Source organism: Acomys russatus, chromosome 22, assembly GCF_903995435.1.
Source record: "Acomys russatus chromosome 22, mAcoRus1.1, whole genome shotgun sequence".
Classification (NCBI taxonomy): domain Eukaryota; kingdom Metazoa; phylum Chordata; class Mammalia; order Rodentia; family Muridae; genus Acomys; species Acomys russatus.
Window position 1 is genome coordinate 14,782,093 of NC_067158.1, and position 21,157 is coordinate 14,803,249.

The following is a 21,157-nucleotide window of genomic DNA, read 5'->3' on the forward strand; positions in this document are numbered from 1 at the left end:
ATTCATAAATGGAATGATGAGCTTATTTGCACCTGGAAAGGCATCATAAAGTCTTAGAGCTCTGCGCCTAAGGGCAACACCTCTTCCAGCCCTTGCTCAACACTGTCCTTGTCATATGACTGCAAGACACTGTTTACTTGAATAACCCAGCCTGAATTTCCAAAGGTAAAACAGGCTCCAACTAAATTAAAGTGCTCGGTGAGCAACGAATCACATCCTATGCACAGCTGACATGTAAATACTAAAGAGGAGGAAGCCAGGTGCAATAGAAAAGTGCACACACGAGTCGGAGTGGAAACAGCACAGATTGTGCAGTTAGGAAAAAATGAGTTTCCCAGGTTTAATCTCTACAATAAACACACAAACAAAACATTAAGTAAACAAAAGCAGCCACAGCAACCCTTGGAAAGGGAAGGGCTCATACCCAGAGAGGCACAGTATACAAAAGATCTAGTTTTCAGTGACATCTTACAAGACTATCAAAGAAACTTAAAGTCCAACCCAAACACAGGAAAAATAATAGACAATAGAAACTTCCGGTGCGAGGACCCAAATGATGGACTGATCAAGGATTTCAAAGCAGGAATCATAAAAGGCTAGACATGGTGATGCATGCCTTAAATCCCAGCACTCAGGGAGGCAGAGGCAGGCAGATTGCTCCCAGCAACCATGTGGCGGATCACAACCATCTACATTGGTATCTGCTGCCCTCTTCTGGCGTGCAGGTGAACATGAAGGCAAAACACTGTATACATAATAATAAATAAATAAATCTTTTTAAAAAGATAATAATGCTGTCAGTGATGAACAGAATAACAGCAGAAACTCAACATTGTATAGAAGACTCAAGATGACTATGATCAAATGCATTATACATGAAAATATTAAAGAATAAGTAAATTTAGTTACCACTTATCTATTTCTTTAGTGTGCACAAGTATTTTGCCTGCATATGTGTCTGTACACCACGTGCACACATGGTGCCTTTGGAGGTCAGAAAATGGCATCAGATCACCTGTAACTGGAGTTATGGATGGTTGTGAGCCAACATGTTGGTCCAGGAAATAAAACCCCAGCCCTCTGCAAGACAAACCCTCTCTCCAGTAACCAAAGGATTAAAAATTTAAAATATTCACATTTTAAGATTAATTTTGGGGGGCCAGAGAGATGATGCAGCTGGTTAGTCACGTGCCACGCAAACTGACATCCCAGGTTTGATGCTCTGAATCTACATGGAGGATCAATCTACAAGCTAAAGTGAGCAGACTCTACCATGTTGTTCTCTGACCTACATAGATGTGCCATGGCATGCAAATGTCCACATGCACACCATGTACACAATAATAATAAAGGATACAAGTCACAAATCAATTAGAAAAATCTGCAAGATGTGGACATTAAACCAGAGGCTTCGAAGTAACCAGTGATTCAAATAAGCAATGTGAGAGAGGACCAACAAAAGGCTTTGAAACGAATGAATGGAAAGGGATGGTGACACAGAGCACTTGGGTTATAGGTGGAACCAGCTATAGAAATTCCTAGCCATACGTGTCTAATAGGGGAGATAGCAGCTATTATCCTAACTGTCTGCCTGGGAAACAAAGAAGGAAAGGAAAGGAAACCAGAAGAGAAGGAAATGTTAACAGCACAGGGATGAAAGAATAGATAAAAACAAACAAACAAACAAAAAACAGTTTTAAAAAGTCAATAAAATCAGAAGTTGGTTCTATAAAAAGATCAAACAAACTGACACATTTAAATCTAGGCAAACAGAGAGACAAAGGAGAAATAAATAAATTGTTCAAAGAATCAAATGTACACTATTTGGACCAGGGGCCACTGATGGGGGATATCATAGGGCCTGGAGTAGGCTAAGCCAATAAAGGAATGTCACTTTAAAAAAGCACTACTGACCAAGTAGATATAAAAGTATTATAATAGAATATGTATATCTCTTTTAAAAACATGTAGACAAAAATATTAGAGAATATAATAGAATGAAAATATTCTTCGGCTGAAGAGATGGCTCAGTGGTTAAGAGCACTTCTGCTCTTCCAGAGATTCTGAGTTCAATTCCTAGCAACCACATGGTGGCACACAACCATCTATAATGAAATCTTGTGGATAGTCACACATACAAGCAGAAGGTTGTATACATAATAAAATAAAAAGAAAATATTCCTAAAGGAACAAACTACTCAAATCGACTCAAGAAGAAACAGAAAAAAGTAATAATGAGGTTAAATAGAGAAAACCCCACAAAGAGACCCGCAGGTCCAGATGGTTTCACTGTCAGCTTCTATTAAATGATTACAGAATTAGTAACTGCCATTCACAAAACCCTCCAGTTATTCTAATTCAAAAGGACACTTACAAGTTCACTGAGGCTAGCCTTTCCCTGATAACACAGCTAGACAGACACAACCCAAGAGAGAAAACTACAGGCCACTATCCCAGAGTGTGCACTAAAATACTATTTAAACTATTGTTACTTAATGTGTGAAATAAATATCTAATCAAATAAAAAATTTAAATTACTGCCCACATTCAGCAGTCACACATAAAACATCAACATACAAAAGCAATCGTATTGCTATATACACTAACAATAAAAAAATCAAAACTTCGAAAAACCCAAAAAAAAAAAAATCAAAACTGAAATTAAGAGAATATTTCTGTTCGTAATAGTATCAACACATGAAATGAAGGCAGGCATACAGACAAATGCCTGCCATCTCAAAAGGGAAGCTGAGGGAGAAAGATTGGCAGTTTGACAATAGTCTTTTTTTTTTTTTCAAGACAGGGTTACCCTGTGTAGCCTTGGCTGTCCTGGACTCACTTTGTAGACCAGGCTGGCCTCGAACTCACAGAGCTCTGCCTGCCTCTGCCTCCCAAGTGCTGGGATTAAAGGTGTGCGACACCATGCCCGGCTTGACAATAAGGTGAGTTCAATATTGGCCTGGACTGTATAAAGCAGCCCTGTCTAAAAGGACGAGGAGAAATATTTATAAATAAATTTAACATTTAACAAAAGAAGTATAAAACACAGCCACTAAAAATTATAGAACACCGTTGAAAGAAACTCAAATCCAATTAGGGTATCCTGTGTCTGTGAACCGGATGAGTTAACATTGTTTAGATCACATTACTGAAACTTCTCTACAGACTCAACAAAGTCCTTATGAAAATCCCAGCTGGCTTTTGCTGTGTTTTGATTTTTATATCCCCTTCAGCGGGTGTCTAGCACCCTGGCCCACAGTCCTGGCAAGGGAAGACTAAGCCAGAGCAAGGCTGACCACACAACACATCTGGTTTGCTCCTACAAAAACTAACAAGTTGACATTAAAAGTCAAGGGGAATGCCGAGGAGTCTGGAAGAGTCAGTCTTAGAAGGGAAGAAAAAGTTAATGAGTTTAGCCTTAACATTTACAACAAGGAACTACAAGGAACGTTTACTACAAGGCACTGTATGTGGTTCAGTGGTACAGTGGCCCTCATGAACAAGGCCCTGGGTTCAATATCTAATACTGGGGAAGAACAAAAACAAAATTAAATGATGGTGGCTCACACCTTTAATCCCAGCACTTGGGAGGCAGAGGCAGGTAGATCTCTGTGAGTTCCAGGCCAGCCTGGTCTGCACAGTGAGTTCTAGGACTGCCGTGGCTACACAGGGAAACCTTGTTTTGAAAAACCAAAAATAAATTTTTAAAAAAATTAAAGGAAAAAAATCACAAAACTAGAGCAGTCAAGGAAGCATAAGGCTGGCATGGTGGGATATCCAGATCTGTCAAATAAAAAGAAATGAGAATCAAGAATGCACTTCAACATTTATGGTTTGTTCCAGTGTGCTTGCTGCTGCTATAATAAAACACTAAGCAAAAACTACTTGGGGAGGAAAGGGTTTATTTCATCTAACAACTTCCATGTCACAGTCCATTACGAAGGGGATTCAGGACAGAAAATCAAGGCAGGAACCTGGAAGCAGGAACCGAAGCAGAGGCTGTGGAAGAAGATTGTTCACTGGCTTGCTCCCAGTAGCTTGCACAGCTTGCTTTCTTACAGAACCCAAGACTAACCTGCTCAGGGTAGGGGTGGGGTACCACTCACAGTGGGCAGGGCCTCCCCATGTCAATCATGAGGCTGTCTCAGGGGCTTGTCTACAGGTCAACTGGATGGAGACATTCTCTCAGCCAGTTTCCTCTTCCCAGATGATTTCAGTCTCCCAGCACAGTTAGCACAGAGGAAAGTATCTCACCTCAGCTGGTGCTGATGGGAATACCAAATGATGCAGGCACTCTGGAGAAGTGCTAAGCAAGAGATACCATATGAGGCAGCGATTCTACCTCCGAGAAATTAAAATGGCCATGCACACCAAAGCTAGTATGAGAATCTTCATAATAACCTGACTCACTACAGATAAAATATAGGCAATTCCACACGTTCAAAGAGTGAACAGAACGAGACAATACGACAAGCATTATTTGGCAACTAAAAAAAAAAATGAGGTACCAACCCATACCACACCATGGATGAAACTCAAAGACATTCATATGTGAAATGAAGAAAAACACTCTCAAGATCACATTTTATTTTTCTTCATCCAGTTGCCATGAAATTTCTATAATAGGCCAATCTTTAGACACAAGGTAGGTTTTGGTCCTTGGGGGCTGGGAGGTAGAAGTTGAGGGTGATGATGCAGGAGTGACTGCCGCGTAGTGCAAAGATGCTGTGATGACCAAACGTTCCCAGGCTGGCCCATGCTACACACCGCAGTGCTCTGTGAGTGTGACGAATGCCAGTGGATGGGCTATATCATATGTAAATGATACCTCAATCAAACTGTTTGAAGGGTTGAGACCACTTACTGCTCTTCCAGAAGACCCAAATTCAGCTCGCAGTATCTATGTAGGGTGGCTTAGAACTGCCTCTCCTCCAGCCTCAGGGGTCCAATGCCTTCTTTTGGGCTCTTCAGGCACCCACACCTGTGGAACTCTGACCCCAACTCCTCATTTCCCCCCAAAGGTGCATAAATAAAATAAATCTTAAAAACATGTTGTAAAAAGAAGAGAAAGGGCCCCCATGGATCCAGAAGCACGTGTACACTGCCGTGCATGTGGCACTTAACAGGGTGGTCATGAGAAACTCTGGCTTTTGCATGGCATAGGAAGATCAATTACCCTTGTTCTTTTAGTAGCTGTTTGCCATCTCACCAGGGAACACAAGCTCTGCTGTAGGGTGTCTTTGCTGTACCCTGTTACTTACAGGTCCTTGTCAAGGCAGTCATTTCCATGGTAACGGGGTAGCACAGTCACCGCCACAGTGCATGGCTGCACCTTGGAGCCTTGGCCATCAGTGATCTCAGTAGATACAATGACTGTGAAGGAACATGACAGAGGAGGGTCATCCCAGACACATAGCCATGGAGAAGTGTCTTCACACATACCAACAGCAGCTGCATAGCATGGGTGATTGTGATGGGGTGCAGGGTGCTGGCAAAACTCAGGCAAGTTGAGTCCCACATTGTGCACAGTGAGGACACCAAAAAACCAGTAAATAGGATCTCTGTTAAGCAAAACTATGAGCTATGGTAGTGATGGCTTTTATTTTTTTATTTTAAAGATTTATTTTTATTGAAAAATAGATTTTTATACAATATATTCTGATTATAGTTGCCCTTCCCCTAACTTCTCTCAGATGCTCCCCACCTCCCTACCCACCCAAATTCATACCATTGCTCCCTCTCATTGGAAAATAAACAGGCATCTAAAAGAAAGAAAGAAAGAAAGAAAGAAAGGAAGGAAGAGAGAGAAAGGAATAAAAGAAAAATAAAAGCAGGACAAAACAAACTAACAAACAGAAAAAAAAGTCAGAGAAAGAGCACAAGAAACACATATAGATGCAGAGAGAGAGAGAGACATACATTTGTACACATAGATATCTCAGAAAAATACAAAACCAGAAAGCATAATATATAAGCAAAAGACCTATAAGGTAAAATTAAAAATATAGAGGAAAGAAATAGAAATGCCTAGACAAAGCTGTATTCAGTGGTTAGTATCTTGCTCAGGCATACAGAGACACTTCCTCCTACAGTGGATAGGAACAAACAGAGACCCACAACTGGACAACGTGCAGAGAGTGAGCCACCTTGGACCACTCAGTCCTATATGGGGGGTGGTCTCCATCAAATCCCTTCCCTCAGGCCTCAGGGAACCCTGTGAAAGAGGGGGCAGAAAGAGCGCAAGAGCCAGAGGGGATGGAAGACAGCAAGGAAACAAGGCCTTTTAGACACAACAGGATTGTCTCACATATGAACTCACAATGGCTGTGGTGAGATGCACAGGGATAAGCCTGATGCATCTCAGCACTGAGAGGAAATGAACACAAGCCTTGAACCCTAACCTAGAAGCTATCTCTAATTGATAACCACTTATAGAGGAAAGAGCAGTTCAACAGCGTCTCCTTGGGTATACAACCCATGCTTAAGGTCAGGCCCCATAGTATTTTGGGAGGTTTTTCTTTTGTCTTATAAAGATTGACTTTTAATTATGTGTATGTCTGTGTTAGGGTATGTACATGTGAGCACAGGTGCTGTGGGAGGCTAGAAGAGGGTATTGGATCCCCTGGAGCTGAGGCAGTTGTGAGTCACCTGACTTAGGTGCTGCGAACCAAACTCGGGTCTTCAACAGTAGCACAGGCTTTCAACCACTGAGCCATCTCTCTCACCCCCAAGGTAATGGCTTGCTTACCAGGTATTCAAAAATTAGAAACAGTATGAGAAAAGACCTCAGGGTTCTTCTGTACTTCTGGAGAGATCTCACAGCCCAACCTAAGATCTGAGCACCAAAGTAAGGCCAGTGAATGCTCATCAGACAGGGAGAAAGAGGGTGTCATGGAGGACAGGCAGGCAGATGTCATCACCATGTGCTGCAGGGGACAGGAGTAAGTCATCATCCATTCACAAAGGTGATGGTAGGCAGGACCATGTCTGTCCCTTCAGAGTATCCCTGTCCACCAAAACCACAAAGAGTGCTAAGGTAGGGTACTGGGGCCATGAGGTGTGTAATCCAGACTCTGCAATGGATGGTCAGGTGTTAGTGTCATGTTTCAACTAGTTCCTAAATGATGGAGGCCGATTGAACAGAAAAAAAAAAAAAATAAGGAAGAATACTGAGGGGAAGTTTACATAGAATTATCTGTATGTATCTAGCAAGAAACAGGTCTAGGATTCCCTTCACGTAACAAAGGCTCAAAGGCAGTGGTTCTCAACCTGTGGGTGGAGACTTTTTTTGGAAGGGGGTCACATATCCGATATCCTGAATATCAGATATTTACCTTAAATTTTATTTAGCAGAAGCAGAATCACTGCTATGAAGTGGCAACAAAATAGTTTTTGGTTGAGGTCACCATAGCATGAGGAACTGTATTAAAGGGTCACAGTATTAGGAAGGTTGAGGACCACTGCCCAAAGGTGTGATGAGGTCAGCTGGGGCTTAGGTGATGGCCATGGGTACAGCTGTATGTACCATACAGGAAGATCAGCATGCATGTGAACCCTGGGTATTTGCATGGCAGAGTCATCCTGAAATCCAGTACTAAAGGCTGGAGGATTAACTTAGATATCAGTCCTTAGAAGATGGGCCCTAGACATGTGTATCCCAATTATTGGGAAGCTGAAATGCTGGGCTCTACCCTCCTCGGAAGATTCTGAGCCAGCAGCGACTGTTTGGGTGCCTGGAAATTCCAGTTTCAATAAATAACCCACTGCTGTGAATCAAGAGAGAGGAGGAGAGAGAAGGAGTAGGTTTTAGATAAAACTTAATTTAATTTGACATTGTAACTCTGTGCCATATTCATTCATGCAAAAGATGGGATAAGATGAGAAACATTAAGTGTCCACTGTACTGCATTTATTTTTGCTTTGTTGCTCATATTTATCCTGTTGTAAAATGTGAATTCAGATATTTACTGAGATCTAATGAAACACACATACTAGCTCATACCGCATGTCTGACGGATTTGAGCAACATTTAACCAACAACATCCCAGGCCTGTGACCTAAGATTTGGTTCTATAAATTTATATCAAGACATTCTTCATTCCAACATGGTGCTGAGACCCTTGACTCAAGGTTTCCTACTTAGACATCTGTCTAGCCCTGTGAACTGTGGCTGCCTGGTGGAAAGAGGTTCTCATGCCCCTATGTGCAGCTCTCAGGTAAGGGACATGTCAGGGTCATAAGGGACATAAGACAGATGCATCCTTGACAGGTTGAGCATCCTTGTCTAGGGCTAATCTCGTTTTGACCCAGCTCTTAGGATGGGCTTCTGGACACCACCAAGAAGTGGGTGGTGCTTGGCATGAGCAGCCATTATGAGGAAAATGTCCAGAAGCAGATGGATGCGATTTTAGTATGTAAAGACTTATGGGTGGGGACTTTCAGCATTGCCTACTATGATGGTTATTCTGCTTCCTTGGCTTTAGGAAAACTCAACCTCAGAGGCAGATATAAGACGACGAGGAACTGTATTAAAGGGTCACCGCATTAGGAAGGTTGAGAACTGCTGGGTTAGACGAACCAGTTTAGACTTTGGGCTGAAATCATCTTACGGTCTCGAATGAAAGCCACTTCTACATTATTGGCTTTCATTCAGGCCTGTACATTGGAATCATACAGAAGTTTAAAAACAAAAGTAAAACCCAGATATAAAAATCCCAATTTGTTGATGATGTTTCCAGTACCCTTTCTGTATTAAAAGACGGATGGTGAGTCTATATTTACTGAGGTGAATCAATTATTTTAATTTCTAGGCCACTTTAATAATTTGTAGTTTTTAGAAACCAAGAGGGAAGGTTGGAGGGATAAGTAAACACACTTAGTCACATGGGTGACACTGTGACTTACCTTTGTAACTGTCCGAGATCTCACCAGCTGGCAGCAAAAAATAATACTGGGTATCTTGTCCGCGATACAGAGAATGTGAGGAGGTGTTTCCTATCTGATAACGGAATTCGTAACGGAAGTCCTATGATCCAACCCATGGGGGAAAAAAAACACACACACACACAAAGGAAGATAAGGAAGATGAACATGCTGTGGATGGAATCACATATCAGTACTACACGCCTCTGCCCTCATGGCAGCTGTTGGTCTTGTTTTGCAGCCCAGACCAGGATGCCTACATCCTCCTTACCACACACACACACATGAGAGAGGCTTCTCAGTGCTGTGCTCTTAAGCCAAGGAGCTTCTCACAGGAAGCAGGATTCCGCACATGGGTCAGCTAGCTCTTTTGTCTTTGGACCCTCTAGCAGTGATTCTCAACCTGTGGGTTGCAACCTGTTTGTGGGGTTGAATGACCCTTTCACAGGGGCCGCCTACGACCATCAGAAAACACAGATACTTAATTATGATTCATAACTGTAGCAAAATTGCAGTTATGAGGTAGCAATGAAAACAATTTTATGGTTGGGGGTCACCACAGCATGAGGAACTGTATTAAAGGGTTGCGGCATGAGAAACGCTGCCCTAACATTTGCGAATCAGACTTTTGCAGTGCCCTCATGGTGACAGCAGCCTTGTATCTCAGCTCTCTATAGATTGGCATGATGTATGCATGAGGGTCAGGTGGGGACACTGAGATCCCCTGGGGTAGAAGCTGAGGCCCCAGGCCTGACTTCTTTGTGCATGAGGGCAGGTTTCTGAGCAGGAACATGGCAAAACAGGATAGATAGGTACAGGTAGTGTCCATAGCTAGAGTTCAGTGACTGAAAATTTAGTGTCCTAGTGTGCTGCCACCTGACCTCAAGGGAGCCTTAGTTCCTTCCCACATGATTCTCCTCAAGACCTCAAAAGACTGTGCAAAAAAGTCAGAGTGACTTCTGTGTTGCCCAAATTAGGACAAAGAGGTAAAGTGTGGGTCAGAGAAATGTCCTGGTGGTGGGACTGAGTGACGGGACTCAATTTGAGTCCCCAATCCCTACTTGTAGGCTTGGAGGTAACAGAGTCTCCTGACTTTGTAACAAAGCCCTCCAAGGATCCCCTCCCCCCTTCTGATGAGGAGATTGCTCTCCCTAGTAGGGGAAGCCCTCCTCTCATGTAGGAGCAACTTTTCCACACTGCAGGGCAGGGCAGCTCTGCAGCCTGCCATGCAATGAGCTCCTGTGCCTTTCAAGAGCTGTGGCTGCCTACACCCCTCAAAACAGACAAGGGTTCTCACATACCGGCTTCCCTGACATGCAGAAGACACTGAAGATGGTATGGGCCTCCATACCACGGTGGGGCTGCACCTGACAGGACATGTCCTGTGGAGCTTGGTTGACTGGTATGTAAAGCTGAGCTTTGCCTAGTAAAGCATGCTTTGAAGCTAAGAAAAGGACAAGGTAGAGATATCAGCCAGGATAAAGAGCAACAGTGGAGAATTACACACACACACACACACACTATTTCTCATGTCCTCAGCTTGTGTCTAGAATCTGCTATAAAAAATCCAACAAAGAATTCTCTGAGCAAATGTACAATGGGCATAATTATTACTCTCCAGTAATTAATCATCATGTCATTTACTTTCTGCCTTGTTAATCACCCTAAAATGATCATTATCGTTCATAATTTTTAAAGCAATATATTCTTAGGATTAATTATGAGTTGAATTATATCACATTGTCAAGATCCTTCATCAGGCCCTGTGGGGACTGGTCATGTGGCCTCTGGCAGGCTGAACACTGCCTATGCTTCCTATCTCACAGTGATATGGCTACATCAGCCATAGGACGTAGGCTCTTCAACCCAAGTGAGATCCAAGAGGATGGGGTGACTAGTTCTGCCTTTCTGACCAGCGAGATGCAGAAGATGCAGGTTGGGCTAACAACTCTGAGATATGAATTGCATACTGGGTTAAGAAAGGGACGCATGGGGCTGGAGAGATGGCTCAGAGGTTAAGAGCACTGACTGTTCTTCCAGAGGTCCTGAGTTCAATTCCCAGCAACCACATGGTGGCTCACAACCATCTATAATGTGATCTGGTGCCCTCTTCTGGCCTGCAGGTGTACATGCAGGCAGAGAATTGTATGCATAATAATAAAAAAATACATCTTTAAAAAAAAAAAAAAGAAAGGGACGCAGGGAAGGGCAGCCATAGGGTACCATGTGTGATGGGAAGACCACAGGAGAGCGAAGCTGTTAGGGAGGCTTTGTGGGGACTGAATGATAGCCCGAGCAGAACACCTGGAGCCTGAGCTCAACTCTCCCAGGTGAACGGGACCCTGGGACCATGGAAAGACTCTCAGGGGTCTCCTGTACCAAGAAGGTGCATGGCCTTAGAGAACTCTTTTGGGGAAGAGTGACAGCACATGAGCAACTAAAAAGCAAAGGCATTCATTATACCAGAGGCAAGCATTGTCTCTGTGTGGGCAGAAGCAGGGACCAAGGCCTTAGTATCTGGACAGGGCAGGCATGGCCTCATAGCAGCAGTAAGACTCCAGAACAGCCTGTCTGTGAATTATTGGAAAACAACCAGCCTTGTGTTTCTTCCTTGGGCACTGTATATGCAAAACACAGGAGGCAACTGGCACTGCACAGTAAGTTTTGCTTATCTGTTTTTGCTTTGAGATAAAAGTCTGGCCTTGAGCTTGCAATCCTCACCCGTCTGCCTCCTAACAGCTCTTATTACAGCTGGGCCCCTCTGTCTGGCTCATCGTGGGCTCTAGTGACTGTGAAAATGAGGGCCAAAGCACAGTTCTTTGTATAGATTGACTCTTCTGAGCTTGTTAAATGGGACCGAAAGTCCCCAGAAATAGGGGAATGTTTATAAGTGACCCAAACGATTTAGTCATGAAAATGCAGAAAGACTTGGGGGACACTGGGCAGGGTAAGCCTGTGTGTAAGTTCCAGCCCACACTGAGCACTCAGAAAAATGGCAATGACATCTGGTTGGGGCTAAATATATACAGGGAAGTTGACTTATTCAGGTATCTAGCAAAAAAAAAAAAAAAAAAGATAGACAAGGAAGACAGTAACTGATCCTCCTTTACCCTGTCCTAATGCACAAATAATGGGATGGTGGCAGCAGGAGAGAGGAGAAGGGTGGCATCCAGATCAAGAGAAGAGTTACTGTTGTTTGGAGGAAAACATATGACAATAACCAAGCCTTCATGACTCCCATGCTAGATCCAACTTGTACTCTGACATACCTACAGAAGCCTGTAAGACATACGTCTCGCCGCTACTCAGTGAGAATGGTTTTATTGTCACAGCTGATCCCATGATACCTATGGAAGAGGAAATGTCCACATGGAAGTGCCAGTCAGTGAGTTCCCAGGAGTGGGCCCCACCTTTGCTCCAAGGGGGCAGGTAAATAATCCCCTGGTTACATGTTCCATTCATACTAGGGAAAGACACTAGTCTGTTGGTTACCAGCCTTCACTGAAGAGCCCAAATTCTCATTACTAGGCCATCCTCACCCAAGAGAAACAGTGGACCAGTCACCCTCAGCTCAGAAAAAAGTAGATTTCCATAGCAACAAACAGATGCTGGTAAGATCTCATTTTGTGCCTTTATAGTAAGTTTGGTGTTTGAGTTTTTATTTTTCTAAATTTGACTTCTCTGTTAAGGAATGATAGATATATTGAGTTTTTACAGAGAGTTGGCTATGACAATTTCTTAACTCTTGCCCTGCAAGGGTGAGCTGACCCACACTGCTTAGCCTTACTTAAAACTAGGAGAGACCTAAGACCCAAGTCTGGTGATTGGAAAGTTCAAGGAGAAAAAAAAATCATAAAAACAGTGTGAAACTGAAACCCATAGCTTTCCTAAGAGGCTTGTGGGTCTTGTTTCTATGGCCGTCTGTGAAACCTTCAGTCAGCCCTCCATCGTCCCCATCCATTCTTCCTCAGACTGTGCAGTGGCTTTCTGCCTCTGTCGCCATGCCTGCTGCCTGTAGTCACACCTCTATACAACAGCCAGAGGCCTTCCTGCCACTTACAAGACAAAAATTCCTGCCTGTGGCCACAAGTGTGTCTCGACCCTCACTGCCTACATTCTGGTCCCCTTTTCCTTCCTTCAGCCACTCACGGGGGATCATTTTACCCATTGTACTCAGAAAGGCAGCGACCCACCAAAGCAGACAAACCAACATGACCATGCAGGGAGTGGGGGTGGAGGAGGAGAGAAAGGTTAAAGTTTCTCTTCCCTACTGGGCCAGTTTTACTTGACCTGGTCATGTAAATGGCTCATCTGCTCTAGGTGAGGTCATAGAGTGGATGGATGCCGTGTGTTGGGGTGCCAGCCAGATTCGAAGCTCCCTGCTGATCTGCAGCTGGGGACTCCTAGAGGACATCCAAAGCTGGCTTCATCCTTAGAGAAGGAGCCATGGGCTGTTTCCACACAAGGGCAAACATGAATGGAAAATGCTACGTGGTTCGACTCATTCTTTAAGACCAAAGACTTGGGAGAACTTGAAGGTTTAGTCCCAAACTCTTTGACAATGGCTATGAATTACAGGGTACAAAGAGCGTGTTCATACCTGATGAGGTGTAGCCATGGAAGACAGCTTTGCTGACCAGGGTCTTAGGCCAGTCAATCATGAGAGCTGGCTTTGCTCTGCCTGTGTGGAGGAAAGGCCCGAGCAGGTTGTCCCCGTAACTGGGACTCTCGTCGGCACTCATGCTTGGCTCTGATTCATGGGAGTTGATATTGGTCCCTAGGAAGATAAATCATGCCACAGGTGAGTAAGGAAAAAAAGGCACAATCTTCTGATGAATGAATGCTTCAAAGTTGATGTTAATACCTATTTCTGTGGCTACCAGATGTGGCACATCTAAAACAATGTCTTCTGTAGGTATGAATATTCAAGCAAAATGCCTTATTGTCCTATAATTAACCACCCCTTAGCTCATTTCTTTCTTTTTTTTTTTATATTTTTTCTCTTTTTAAAAATTAATTTATTCATATTACACCTCAATTGTTAGCCCATCCCTTGTATCCTCCCATTCCTCTCTCCCTCCCGCTTCCCTCCTACTCCCCTCCCCTATGTCTGTGACTGAGAGGGACCTCCTCCCCTTGTATATGCTCATAGGATATCGAGTCTCTTCTTGGTGACCTGTTATCTTTCCTCTGAGTGCCACCAGGCCTCCCCACCCAGGGGACATGGTCCTTAGCTCCTTTCTTTACCTTCCTTTCTTCTCCTTCTTTCCCTCTCTCTCTCCCTCCCTCCCCCTCCCTCCCTTCCTCCCTCTCTTCTTCTATTCCTTCCTTTCTTCCTTGCGATCTGGGATTTCATCATACAAGGTCAGGTAATCATAAATGATTCACAGAGAAAGTGAGTGTGGGGAACAGAAGGGAAGGGGGCTTTTGTTGTAGTTGTGAGCAGGGATTCAGAGCAAATGATGAGCTCAGTGAAGATCTTAGAGGAAGTTTCCAGGTTGAGTAGAAACCAAGGGTGGTAGACATGATCTCCAGTGAGTGGCTGAAGGAAGGGAAAGGGGACCAGAACATAGGCAGTGAGGGTTGAGACATGCTTGTGGCCACAGGCAGAAATTTTTGTCTTGTAAGTGGTAGGAAGGCCTCTGGCTGTTGTGTAGAGGTGTGACTCTAGGCAGCAGGCATGGCGGCAGAGGCAGAAAGCCATTGCACAGTCTGAGGAGGAATGGAGTGGGACAGTGCAAGGGCTGACTAAAGACTTCACAGAAGGCCACAGAAACAAGACCCAGTAACAACAAACCTTGAGGAATTAGGATGATGCCTGTAAGAGCCATACTATGAACAGGATAAAATGGCATCTATTTTGTCCATTCGGCACTTAACACACGCCTAAGCAGGAGCCCCAAAACAGACCTGTGTATGTATTATAAATTTTATCTTTATATGATTCCTACGGTTTGAATACGAAGTTACCCTCACATTTCCATGTTGAACGTTTGGTCCCCAGCTGGAGGTGCTACTTTGGGAGGTTCTGGAAAATTTAGAAGGCAGAACCCAGCTGGGAAAAGCTCACTGAATGTGGCTCCTTGGAGGTATATTGTCCCTAGTCTCTCCCTGTCTGGCCTCTGCTTCCTGTCCACCACGAAGTGAAAACTCCCTGGAGACACATTCCCACTGACATGACTTTCTGCCCAGAAGCATGGGACCAAGCGACCACACCCTAAATTCCATGAAACCACAACTCAAAACAAAGCCTAACAAGAGAGCCAACCAATGAAACTGTCTCAGTATCTTACAAATGAGTCAAAGAATAGCAAAAATCACCTTCCTGGCTTGAAAGAGGCCAGCCCTCCTGATCTAACCAATCCCTAGCAATATGGAGGACCTGGCCGGGATCAGATGTACCAGATCCACAGCCAGGTCCTTTCTGTCCTACTGTACACTCGGAGCAACAATTTTCTTCTTATCCATCCCAGGGCCGGGTGCCATGCAACCAAGTACCAATCCCTTACCAGGCATCACCACACTGCCCACACCCCACTGAAACTATCCAGATGGCTGGATCAAGAGGAACCTGTTGTTTGTCTCATTCCTCTTTTGGAAACCCTAATGAAGCTGGGGGCTTACACTCTCCTGAGGCTTCCTCACAAGGGCCTGAGTGGAAGGCCACATCTCTGTTCCTAGGACCTGTGGCCATAATACACTTTGTTTTCCTGGGCCTCTCTTCTGCCTCCTCCTATGACTGCCTGTGAAGACTACCTCATAAGAAGAAGTCTAACACACAGGAGGGAATAGGAGGGACTGAAGGAACTATATAACTCAGAGGTAGCTGGAGACAACCATCTAAGAAAACACTGCAGTGAATCAGAGGACCAACACATTAATTTCACCATTTATTCACTCAAAAGATAAACAGACTGACTGCTTGTTCAGTCAACAAATGAATCACCTGCCTAGTCATTTGGTAGACACAGCATTCTCCAATTATCCATCTGCTCACTAGAAAGATAGTATAAGAGATCAGTATAGGCTCAGGACACCCAAGACCAAGGACTCAGCACAAAGGAGATGCATTTGCCCCAGAGGGCCAGAGGGCCAGGATAAGGGACAAAGAGAGGAGATGGAGGATGAGAGAGAAGGGGAAGGGAACAAGAGATAGGGGAAGGGGCATTTGACAAAGGACTCTCTCTGGATAAAGAGGAGACAGAAGTGGCCCATAGGGAAAATGGTAGCTTATAAAGGTAAAGGGGAAACTGGCGCTAGGGTGAGGTGTTTACCTTTAATTGAGCATCTTAACTAGGTGAGTGAAAAGAGGATTTTGTTTGATGGACTTCAATACTTTGATATCTGGACCTTGGTAGTCAGCCTCAGGAGGAGGAAATGGCCAGCAAAGGGAATAGACCTTGGTGGCTAGCTTAGGGAGTGCAATCTAAGGTTTGTTTGTTTTTGTTTTGTTTTGTTTTAGCAAGGCAGAGGGAATGGGGGAGAAGGGCAAGGCCTGCCAGAGCCATGCTTAACACTTTCACACTGGCCAGAGTCCCTTCAGGTAGAGCCAGTGTTCACCCCTTATCCATCTATTCTTCAGAAACATAGGTCACTAATGACCACCCATCTATTTACGTGAGAAACTGATCATCCTGTGTTCGCTGAGGCACTGGGCATAAAGATGGTTCCGGGGGGCACAAGAATAAACTAGCCCTGAAGCTTTTGTGAAGATGTCATCTGTACATGAGACAAACATAGAAAGACATCATTGGTCCAGAAGTCACCTGCATGTGCGCGCGCGCGCGCGCACACACACACACACACACACACACACACGAGGTTTAAGCAATAAGCTGACAGGGATTATCACAGGGCTGAGGGAGACTTCAAAGTGAGGAAGGAGAGGGGTCCTGCAAGATGGATGATCAACAAGAAGCCAAGTTGGAAATGGCACTAAGTGAGGCCTGCTAGACAGGTGGCTACTATGCAAAGGCAGCTTGGATCTGGATTGCCTACTGTTGGGCCTGAGGCCACTAAGAGTTTGGGAGCATAGCACTCAAGATGTACTGTAGTAAGTGATCCAGGACTGAGATCTGGGCCAGGCTGTGCCATGCAGAGCTGTTCACATTCTCCCTTTGAGAATTCCCTGGGGGGATTAACAGGTGACCTTGATGCAAAGGATAAACCTAAGAAGGCTGGTACACAGCGAGCCTGGATGTTCCTCTTCATGGGAACAGTCCTAAAAGTAGTCACCTGGTTGTCTTCCTAGGGATGGCACTGCTTCTTGGATGTCACCATAATAGGCTTCAAAATCTATACAAGAGGAAAAAATTATATTTCATTTGAAGACACAATTAGTGAGTGCTAAATGCTGTAGATAAAGCCCCCTCCCCACCCTCCAAAAGATACTGTCAGGCTGTAGGATTAGAACTTCATGATTGTGGAGAATTAGAATTTTTCAGATCAAAGCCAAACTATTTTTAGTCCCCTTGAATTGTCATTCATTGTCCACTCTCATGTCTGACTAAATGACTTTTTGGCTATTCATAAAACCTTTAAAATGTATTCTTAGCAGACAACTACTTGCTACAGTCCACTGTTAAAACTGTTGTTGGTCCAAAGTCTATAAGCCTTTTCCCCACTTCTCTGTACGCCAACAGTTGGTGGGCCCCGCCAAAGTATTTGGTACAACTTTCTTTGTTGTATAACTAATAAAATATCATGTGATTACTTCCACTGTGGAACATATTATTAAGGGCAATCTTTTTCTGTGTCCCTGGACCACCGTCACTCATATTTGGGTCAAGAAGAAACTATCTCTAAGCTGGGACATGGTGGCATATGCCAATAAGGCCAGTGCTTTAACAGTGAAGGCGGGAGGATCAGGAATTCAAGGCCAGGCTTAGCTACATAGGGAACTGGAGGCCTGGGCTACATTATAACCCGTTTCAAGATAACAACAACAAAATGCTGTCTTATTACTGTGGGGTTGAAGTTGGGCTCTGCATAGAGCATGAACACAGTACTCTACAACGCAGGACAAAGGGAATGACTTCAAACCTGACCCAGAAGATTCACTTCTTCCCAGGTGGGCCTGGTGCCTAGTTACAGGGGAAAAAAATGTGATGGTGGTAACTTACCATCAAAGGCATCAGAGGAACTGGGAGGGGGCCAGCTCTCCTGAGGGCTGCTCATCATCAGGGATTCCTCACCCAGGGAACCCGGTGCCAGACTCAGTGAACCATCGTCTTCCACAGGCTCCCCTGAGCCTGCCATGGGTCCTGCAGCAGGAAGATGGTAGCCATCTGCTGTGGACTCGGCAGAAATGCTTCCCAGGTTGGAAGGAGTTGTCCAGCCCAGGGGCATGGGCGAAGGTTCTGGTGAGTGTGGTGGTGGTGATGCCCTGGGCTTCGATTGTAGATACGAGCCAGACAACTTCAGAATGGCCCCAAGGGCTGAGGTGCCCAGCAGCCCCACAGTGCTACAGAAGGGGACTTAAGCAGGGGTGTGACAGGGTTAAAATTATGAACTGGAAATCCAAAATATATGTTTTAAATATATATAGACTGTGGGGCCAGTGCAAGATGGCTCAGCTAGTAAAGGTGCTTGCTGTAGAAGCTTGGAGACCTTAGTCTGATGTCCAGAGGTTTTGTAGTGGTGGCTGACCTCCACATATATGCTGAGGCACCCGCAGCGAACATTTGTGTGGATGCATGCAGCATGCATGCACATGTGCACATGCACACACACACACACACACACACACACACACACACACACACACCTTAAAAAATAAATAGTAAAAATGTATACAGGTTACACCAGCATGTCTACTTAGGGGTAAAGATATTTTCTGTGAGCTTGGAGTGACTATCGCCCTGTTTGAATGACTCTGTACTCTGGAGAGAATTTCTCCTAATCCCCATTCCCTCCCTGACAATGAAGATCTAGTAAATAATTCTAAAAAGCGTCACCAGGAATCATGATAAAGAAGCAATGACAACAGAAAAAATGCAGAAAAATAGAAATGACTCCTTTAAAATCGGCTTTTACTTTTTGACCAGAGCAGATGTCTCCACCTCTGTCCTCTGCAGTGTCTTTTACAGTGAATTAGATTTGTGTCCCTGGGTTCTGTGAGGTGCTGTAAGAGGGGATGGTGGGGACCCTGCTCAGGATTCTCGGAGACGCCTTCGCTTCAGGTGGCACTGGGCTCGTTGAATCTGAACCGCTGTCAGTGGTCACAGGTCCTAACTTATGCTTTGGGGTTTGATTCAGGAACGTCTTAAAAGAATTCAGAATTTCCTCTCCTGTCATAGACATAGGCCCACTGGATGACCTTGGCTCCAAGATCTGATTTAAAAGCCTAGAACTGACTAGAGAAAATATGGCAGCCAGCCAGTGGGGACCAAGCAGAGCTGTTTGGCCAGAACAGAAACCCCTGCTCTTCGGTGGGAATTCAGCCTCACTCCTTGGCGTCCCGCTACTCTCTGGAGTAGTGTGAGAAAGGATGAACACAAGACACGAATGAGTTCACAATATTCTTCAGCCTAGACAAGTGTGAGGCCTGAGACCACAGACCCTCATGTCATCCTGATCAGCCTGGCAGATTTCTTCAGACATCCCACACAAGGGAGATAACACACCGCCCAGAGAAGCCCCTTCCTGTCCCCTTCCTTCCTTCCTTCCTTCTTTCCTTCTTTCCTTCCTTCTTTCCTTCCTTCCTTCCTGGAATGCCTAATGACACTGATTGCCAATCCACATCCTGTGCTCTTCCTACTGACCAACACCATTCTAACAACCAGTTTGTTATGTAAGCCCTAGGGTGTAAACACCAGAGACCCCTCTGTCATTTCAGGAGCTTGAGCAACTGCAGTTCGTGTTTTCTCCTCGTAGCCATCTTCACTTGCACTTGAATAAACTCTGCTCCCATGCTCAATTAGAGTGATGAACTGGATCACTACCATTCACCCAAGCAAGTGAGAGGAGCTTCCATCCTCATTTGGAGATCCCGCTGGGCACCTGTCTCAGAAAGGCAGGTCAGAAGAGAGTGTGCAGAGAAGACCAGCTCAGACACAAATGATCCAGTGTCACCACACAGAGGGCTTCTTTGACACCCAAAGGTATGGGAATTTTGCCCCCACTAGCAGCAAGCCATTCTGCAGCAGTGGTAGCTGATGTCCTGTAATTTGGTTCTTATGCTGCCTCCCTGGGCTTGGTTCCCATCCATCCCACCTCCAGATGCTCACATGGTTTTATGATTCTTCAACTCTAAGCAGGGCTTCCCATCATCCCCTCTTTGAGATGCTCACATGATTCAGGGGAACAAATTCATTGATCAACTGTGAGTGACATTACAGAGCTCAGAAGTGAAGAGGTTCACAGGGTGAGGTGTATGAGCAGAGGCCCAAGCTGCCAGACCTTTCCAGAACTCCACCCCCATCAGTCATCCTTGTCACTCTGGGCTCCATTGGAAGCTCTGTCACATAGGCACGGTTGACTGAATCATCCTTCCCAGTGTTTGGGATGGCCAAGCCTCATCATGAAGATACTCAGGGTCTGCTAGCCACCTGTTAGCTTATTAGCATATAAAACCATGATCACATGGAAGACTACATGGATTTTAGGAGCTCTATGCTGGGAAAGTGGATCATAGACCCAGGATATACATCACAGTTTCAAGGGCCACAGCCCTCTGGATAGTGAGCTCCCTGAGCTTTGCGATAGCTTCCTGTGATTCTAAACCAAGAACACTGCCCAACTAAGTTTGGGGTTAGCCTTCTTACAGCACATATGTGAGAAAGCATTTCTGGGCTGTCACCACATGACTGGAGGGTTGAAGTGAGAAGAAATCCCAGCCATGGGCAGGTCAGGCTATGTTGGTTCAGCAACCACAGAACAACCCTGAGCTTTTCTTGTTCGTCAGCAGAACAGAGTGGCCGTCTTACCTTCCATCATACTCTTTTCTGTTGCATTGACTAGGAAGAGGTCCCAGGAATAAGTGAGGTCTGGGACGTCTCCACAGTCTTCACACACAGCTCGGAGAGACAGCTCCTCGTTCCAGTTCACATGGGTGTCTCTAAAGTTGATCCATGAGATATGAGTGAATCTGGAACAGGCAATCACTTTGATGTAAGAAAACACCATAAGAATCTTTAGGCTGCATTCCTCACTTTGATGTAAGAAAACAACATAAGCATCTTTAGGCTGCATTCCTTTGGAGTGGCCATGTTTGAACTACCCGTGTTGGCATCAT

General features: G+C 44.8%; 1 protein-coding gene across 1 annotated transcript in view; it reads right to left on the reverse strand.

The window, feature by feature from the left end:
* Nucleotides 1–21,157, reverse strand: part of Pkd1l1 (polycystin 1 like 1, transient receptor potential channel interacting) — a 200,447-nt gene that overhangs the window by 153,636 nt on the left and 25,654 nt on the right. Inside the window, exons 12-19 of the mRNA XM_051164713.1 lie at nucleotides 20,850–21,010; nucleotides 18,045–18,398; nucleotides 17,158–17,217; nucleotides 13,523–13,699; nucleotides 12,192–12,269; nucleotides 10,224–10,366; nucleotides 8,905–9,025; nucleotides 5,262–5,373 (exon numbers count right to left, since the gene is read on the reverse strand). Of these exons, the coding sequence (XP_051020670.1) occupies nucleotides 5,262–5,373; nucleotides 8,905–9,025; nucleotides 10,224–10,366; nucleotides 12,192–12,269; nucleotides 13,523–13,699; nucleotides 17,158–17,217; nucleotides 18,045–18,398; nucleotides 20,850–21,010 (1,206 nt within the window). The remainder of the gene's footprint in view (nucleotides 1–5,261; nucleotides 5,374–8,904; nucleotides 9,026–10,223; nucleotides 10,367–12,191; nucleotides 12,270–13,522; nucleotides 13,700–17,157; nucleotides 17,218–18,044; nucleotides 18,399–20,849; nucleotides 21,011–21,157) is intronic.